Below are 7,677 nucleotides of genomic sequence, written 5' to 3'. Positions count from 1 at the left end.
AAGCCATGTCAATGGAATCGGACTGTGTTTATCACTGTCTTGTGTTATGTAAATTACATGCAGAATGTTGTACTGTATATCAGTGCATAATTTCTACTCTGCTAGCTACTATAAACCATTTCACTTTTAATACTTAAAAAAAGAATGCATATATATGTCGTTTTGGAAACCGTAATTTTTAAATGTTAAAGGTGAATATGACTTAAAATGGCTTAATGAATATGTACTTATAAAACATATTGATATATACTGTATATATAAATTTTATAACAAACAGTAGTGAAGCATAGTTCATAATTGCTAGAGTCATCTTCATTTCTAATCTGAAAATACAAGAGAGACCAACCAGAGATAAACTACCAGTCAGTAAGTACAGGGAGTCACATATCGGGAGCCTAAGTTTGATGCTGTGCTCTTCCTGCATAGGACACACCTACTGGACAATAAATTATTTTTCTCATCTCAGCTGCTTTTATAGGCAGCTCTACACAGTGGCTCCAGAGGCCAATTAGTGCAAAGCTGTAGCTGTAGCTCTTATTAATCCAGAGAGACAGAAAGTGTGAACTAGAGGGTACAGGCACAAAGGGTACAGCAAAAAACATTTGGTTCAGTTACAGTATATTGCTTAGGTCAACATAGAAGTAAATGTAAAGTTTAAAGTTGAAATTTTAAAGCGAATGCTGTGTTTAACATAAAGGGCACTACATGTTCTCAGGTGTACTATGTGTAACGGGAACCGGTCCAGGCTCCCACGAAGCATAGTTCAAGATGGAAGGTATAATCCAGAAGTACTGTAAGTGGAGAAGGACATCAGGGGAGGAGATGAAGAGGATCAGAAGAGCATGGGTTGATAGACAGGGGGGTGTGACTATGGTGATCGGGTGCTCAGGGAGGCGTGGTGATGGCAAAGAGGTTCAGACAGTCCAAAAAGGGGAATCTGGGGTGCAGTCCAAAGTCCAAAACCAGGAAATCCATCCAAGACCTATGTCCGTGGCTTGAGGGCATAGGCTTCCTAACGGCGATCAAGCTGAGTCCTCCTCAGGAGGGTTGAATTAATTCTCATTAACCATTCTTATTAACTCTAACTTCTTTAGAGTCTGAGATGAGGTGACATTTGTGCCCAAAATTCACATAATAATACTTAGAAAAACTGTGATATTACCCTGTGGTATGGTCAGATGTTCTCCCTGTTTGTACTGTAACCAGGACTTTTTTTTGCATTTTGTGCAAAGGCTGTGGTTTCATTTTAGGTATATGCCTGTACCTTATTGTGAAATATGGAAAATACATTCTTAAGATCGAATGACATACAGTAGACGGAATTTTGAACAGGGTAATGTTCACATTTCAGTCGCTAGATACTACTTCACACTATGGTTTACATGTGCTGAGTCTTCCTTCCAACCTCTTTGAAAAACTGTCTTCAGAAAAGGTAAGGAGCTAAGCAAAGCTCTCTCTCTGTATCCCAGGACATCCGAGGCACACAGCAGGCCAGTTAAGGCATATTAGGCCACTGTAACACACCAATCCAAGCTCATCTTCTGTGGGAAGTTCAAAACTATTGAAGAAGTTGTTTGTCCAATGGAAATGTGAGTGTAACACATCTACAGTATATTCACATTATAATTGAGAGTAAAACTACTATTCCAATATCTATTTTTTTCATAAAGTTGAGCTCACAATAGTAAAAGAATAGTAATCTGTCTTTGAAAAAAATATGATTAACATATGAGACTGATATAAAAAAAATAGGTAGACAATAAATAACCAGGTTTGTTATAACATTAAAATTTGTTATGTGCATTGAGGAGCACATACTATAATTACTACTGATTCAGGGTATTTTGGTACACAAAAATAAAAAAAGAACTATATGATTTTTTCAGAAATATGGTTATTGATGGTACATTTTGCCAAATAACTGGAGCCTCTTCGACAAGCAGAGAACTTAAGTGTTACATCTTGCATTCTGTTGTGTCTATCCAGGGCCCGCTGTTGTCAAGGGAAACCAGAGCATTCATACGATGGCTCAGTTTTCCATAGCTTATTGCTGTAATCGGACCCTCTTTTGTTCTGTGCTCTTTAATCACAGACCACCAATTATTCCATTCTCCCTTTCCCTTTGTATTCCAGAAGCGTCTCTCCAGCAGCATATCGTCATTCACCTTTATCTGGCAGTGCTCCTTTCACTACACTCCACTTTCCCCTCTGCCTGGTTTCATTCGACTGAATCCTCAGAGATGTTTTTGCATGCAGGCCTATCTAACCTGGAACTCTAGACTTTTACCTAGCTGCCCCCTTCTCCGCAGCTCCCTGGCTCTATTCTGGGGCGAGCCTCCTGCTGAAGCACGCTGCACTCTTAAAGATGCTTCCATTCTTGAGCAGCCAGTTCATGCTCTTCCAGTGCTGACTCCAGATTGTAAATATGTAAATTGAATCTGCTTTCACTCTGTGTGGACCTAGTGTTCACTCCGGACTGCTCCTATCTAATTTCTGATTCAGCCATCTCACAGTCCAGTTCTCAACACTTGTTCCAGGCCAGAGTGGAGGCTGAATCAGACTGCTTCCATATACAGTAGCTACTGATTCAGCTGCTATCCAGGACAGCTCTAGTCCCCACCCTGGACTGGTACTATCCAATCTTGAACTCAGCTGTGCAGCTCCAGAGATCTCTCCTGACTGCTTTCTGACATTCCATTCACTCCATTGTCCTCCAAACACTGCTTACCATATCTCTTTTTGGAGATATGTCCAGGGCTGCTTTCCAGGGGGCCAGTGAAGCTTTCCCTGTTCCCAGAATTCCATTACCTGGGACCTGTCTGAGAGCTCTGTCTGTGACTGTGCTGTCCAGGGCGCTGTCTAGCAGCCACACAAGGAACAGAGATCAGAACCCTGGCTTGGACCAGATTTAAAACTTTCGAGTTTCCTGATAAGGAACATCTGACATTCTCCAGCCACCCTAATAAATGGTCATCTCTGGCGCCTTACTGTCTGGGAGATTCCAAGGGAGAGTCTCATCCCAGGTGGTTTACAACCCTAAGGTCAGAGAACATTGTTACTCATCATCTTCCACCTCAATCAGCTAATCAGGAACTGGTAGGGCAGGGTAACCCCATGTGGGTCTCGAATGCTTGCGGAACTTTCAACCAGTGAACGACCGTAGTTCCTCCAGATAAAAGAGGCAGTACAGGGTCCAGAAGATGCCCCCTCCAGGACATTCTCAGACTCAGCTCGGACAATCACGTGACGGCCAGTGTGTCCGAGTGCCAGGACTTAACTTAGTTCTCAGAGTCGAGAACAGAGGTTGCTGACGCGTAACCAAAGGATCCGCCCGAGGTAAGCCCAGCAGCAAGCCTCATGAACCACCTGTACCCCACCACGAACACTCAACTGATCAACGAGTGAACTACGGTCAGAACTGTCGACAGCTGAATCTCAGGATTCAAGACTAGCGCTACATCAGGAATTAACCGGTCTTCTTCCTGTCTAAAGAGTGTGACTTGCTTGGACCCACAGTCACTTTTCATGTGTACAAACTCTTGCTAGTTCAGCCAAGACTAACTAGCCGGTCTTCAGAGAGCCCACTGCCAGCGCACCGCAGCAAGAATCTCTCCCTCCTTCTCCCACACCTCACGTCGTACCAGGACTGCCTGGCACCGGGCCAGAGGACACTGATTTGATGCAGCAACAGCCTGTCGCTGTTCCTTTGTGTCCGCGGGTGATCTGAATCCACATAGATTGGATGAGTATTCAACATTCTGCATTGCAGCTTGAGAATTCAATTGCTACCTCAACCTGAGTTTATATCAATTTAATTCCTATGAGTGACATACTTGCTTGCAAGTATCTAGTGTAGAAGATGTAATCAAAGCTCATTAATGAAACGGTATAAATGAATTGTACGCTAAATGTATACCTCTCTTGGTTTGTAACTCTTCGTGATTCAATATATACCTTTTTTAGTCTGCTAACCCTCACTATAAGATCTGTCATGTTTATATGACCATTTTCTATATTAATAAATGTATTCTCATGTATTAGTATCCGTGTTTGTGCGTTGCTGAGTTATCCCGCAAAGTCGGTTTTCTAATAGCCATCAAATAATCGTTTTGTGATTTACTGCTACAATTAATAATTGTCCCAGTAAATGAACAAAACCCCTACGTGTCAAAAAAATGTTTTTTAACCTTTTATTTAACAATGAAAGAATTTATAAATATAACATATACAAAACTAAGTAAAATAATTTACAGCTTTCATCTTTCTTTTTTAAAAATATTTTTTATATAATGTACTATTTACATTATGCCAGTGTAGATGGGAGTTTACATCTAGAAATTTTAATCAGCAAAAACACAACAAATTACCAACAATCTAGAGAAAACACTGTTTCACCCTTTCAGAGAAAAAAATCAGGTCTTAATGGGGCCACAAACAAAAAATGTTTAGTTGTGTAATGTATGTGGAGAAATGGGTCTCAAATGCAACTCCTGGAACCCTCTTTTGGTATTTTGTTCCACCCAAGTTGTACATAACATAGTCAGTCAAATCATTTCATTAAGTCCATATCAGAATATTCCTACCCACAATTCAGGGTAGCTGTAGCTATAAAGAAGTGAACATTTTGGGTAAAAAACTGAAATAAGAATTACAGTTCCCTTATCATACAAAAGTATATATACTGATGGAAAAAAGAAACCCAACACCTCCTCCTTCACACTCTGGCCCTCCCCTCTGCATTAAACAGGCTGAAGAGTGACTCAGCCATAAAGAGAACCTGATGCCACTGCTGACAAGTCCATTGCAGCCTATGTCTGGACCAAGCTAGTCAGGTGTGACTTCTATGAGGTGTGAGCAGGGGACCACTGACAGGTCGCCCTGCTCTAAGACCAGCCGCAGGGAGCCTCACTGTCCTGTCACTGATGTGGGAATTGTGTCTGCCAGCAGATTAAGCAACAGTACAAGTGGCAGATCTGAAAAGATCTCTCAGATGGACCAGTCTGATTTGTGTCGGACCTGCTCTGGTGTGGTCACTCGATGGTGACCGGATTTTGGATGGTCATCTGTCCTGCTGGTCTGCTGAAATCTGCTCTGCAGTCAGGACACAGTGGAGCAGCTTACTCCATAGTGTCTGGCAACGCTGACACATGAAATGTCTTCCTGCAGTGTGAACTGCCCTCTCCCTTGCTTCTGGTGACATTAGAGGCATTTTGGAATGCCCAGAAAACTGACTTAGTGCTGCCTATTTCTTGCAGTGACCTAAGCTTTGAATTAAGGCCTTTTTAGGTGACCTGATCAGGCTTTGTCCCACCTGATCCTCGTTGGGTAAAAGTGCAGCTAACGAGCTTTCGTGTGATTGACAAGTTGCAATGCCTCACTTCAAAAGCTGTACTGCTGGTCAGAGCTTAAAACAAATTGACAACTTTTTGTGAAAGTACATAAGTTATAACTATAGTATTCTCATTACAGAAAATATATCAGTATATTTGTAAATTTGAGAAAAATGGTTCAATTGACTACTCAGGTCAGAAAAAAACACTGTGCCAGCCAGGAATTGTACAGAAGTGTTAACTGAACCCCTAAAGCAGATTGGGAATTGAAATTAGTGAAAAGCAGGCTCATTTAGTGGTGCTGACAAAATTATTTCCTCTGTGAGGAAAAATAGTTTGGAGCCTGAAGTATCGCTGAGCTGCTGCCTTGAATTGTTTATTCCTTAAGCTGTAAATCATGGGGTTGACTAAAGAGGTAATGAAGTAACTCAGGGCTCCAATGAAGATGCGTCCTTCAGGAGGGATATTTTCCATTCGCAGTCCAATATACACCATGGCAGTGGACAAATAGTACAGGAAGACCACAGTCATGTGTGAAGAGCACGTTGAGAAGGCTTTCTTACGGCTCTCCACAGTTTTCATTTTTTTCACTGACCACACAATTCTGTAGTAAGACCACAGGATGAACATGAAAGGCACATAAATAGAAATCAGGACAAGAAACATGGAAAAATTGACTTGTACTGAAATCTCACCACATGCTAATGACATTATAGTGGGATAGTCACAGAAACAGTGGAGGACATAATTAGAGCCACAGTATGGCATATTGCTTGCCAGTACTATTGACAAAACAGGTGCAAGGAAGCCCAGCAGCCAGACTGAGGACGCCATTGTAATACAGACCCTGGGGCTCATGATGGTGTTGTAATGCAGCGGTTTCACTACAGCACCATATCTGTCATAAGCCATAATAGCAATAAGGTATGTTTCAGTAGCACCAAGTGAGATTACAAAGTACATCTGCAAAAAACAGCCCGCAAAAGAGATGGTTCTGTCATGATGTAAAAACACTGCAAGCATCTTGGGTATGATGGACGTCGTCATCAGTATATCTAAGACAGCCAGGTTCCACAGGAAGAAGTACATGGGTGTGTGGAGCCGGTGGTCTATGGCCACTAACACCAGGATGAGCAGATTACCTAGGATGGTGATCAGGAAGAGGATGAGGAAGACGATGAAGAGTGCAGTATAGTGCTCCTGCAGGCCTGGCATTCCCACGATGATGAACTCAGAGTGCAGGGTGACATTGGAGCTGTTCATAACTGAGAAGCTCAGAGACTTCGACAGAAGAGTCTGGAAAGAGTAACAATAGATACGTGTTTTCATTTAGGGTTTCTGTTGTTTCAGAGTTAATTTTTTATCAGATGAGGACCTACTAAGATAAATGAACTTTGGTTTCTATTCAGCTTATATAATAATTCTAATTATCTGATTTTTCATTTATTTCTTATAATCTAATCATATTTCTAATTAATCTTATTTCTTGATAGGACTCAGAAACGAGAGATTCAATTATTCAATTATCTTGTTTAGTGTGTCTCTGAGCTTTGGATTTTTTCCCCAGTTGTTGGCTTAATATTAGTGTTAAATATCCTAATATTTTCTGAAACAGAAAAAGTAACATTACCTTTAAAAAAATAAGTATTTATGAGGCAGGTGACTTCAGGAAATTGAAATCGATATGAAAGCAATAGCTACAGTTCATGGGGAGGATGATAATTTGAAAACAAATCTAAAAACCCAGATACACTAATTAAGTACTGTATATTACCTGTATGATACAAAGACAGAATTTCTTTAGTTAAGTGTTTGCACAAATAAGGGGAATACTGGGATACAAAGATAGATTTGCTTTAGTTTGCTGTTCACACAAATCTGAAAAAAATGCATACTTGAAATATAGTGGGAAGGAACTGACAGTTTTGAATATAATATACAACAAATTATAATATAATAAATGAATATAGTCTATAATTATACAACATACTTAAAGACCAGTTTTAGAAATACTAAACTGTATTCAATATAAACTTGATAAAAATAGTAGTAAAGCATAACTCCATATATGAAAATGTGAGTTTTTAAAGAATCTTTTAAAAGTCAGCATTCTCTCTTTTGAAGAAGCAAGACAGACAAACGGGAGGAAAGAGTCAGAGTCAGTAAGTACAAAGTCACATACCTGGAGCCTGAATCTTTTCACTGTGCTCTTCCAGCACAGGACACGCCTGCTGGTGTTGTACTCTTCCTAGAATCTCAGCTGCTTTTATGGGCAGCTCTTCACAGTGACCCCCCAGTAGCCACTGAGTGCAGAACTGTAGCTGTAGCTCTGAATAACCCAGAGAGA

The 7,677-nt window shown here is 40.7% G+C and overlaps 1 protein-coding gene across 1 annotated transcript; it reads right to left on the bottom strand.

Annotated features, from left to right (window-relative positions):
• Positions 1 to 5,618: 5,618 nt before the first annotated feature.
• LOC148676494 (olfactory receptor 6N1-like) lies at positions 5,619 to 6,620 on the bottom strand. The gene has a single exon (XM_088644125.1). It carries the CDS (start codon positions 6,591 to 6,593, stop codon positions 5,619 to 5,621), a length of 975 nt encoding a protein of 324 aa, XP_088500251.1. The 5' UTR covers positions 6,594 to 6,620.
• Between the last annotated feature and the right edge of the window lie 1,057 nt (positions 6,621 to 7,677).

The sequence above is a fragment of the Lepisosteus platostomus genome, chromosome 2 (genome assembly GCF_059453375.1).
Source record: "Lepisosteus platostomus isolate fLepPlt1 chromosome 2, fLepPlt1.hap1, whole genome shotgun sequence".
NCBI classification, from domain to species: Eukaryota; Metazoa; Chordata; class Actinopteri; order Semionotiformes; family Lepisosteidae; genus Lepisosteus; species Lepisosteus platostomus.
This window is presented reverse-complemented; position numbering and strand designations above follow the sequence as displayed.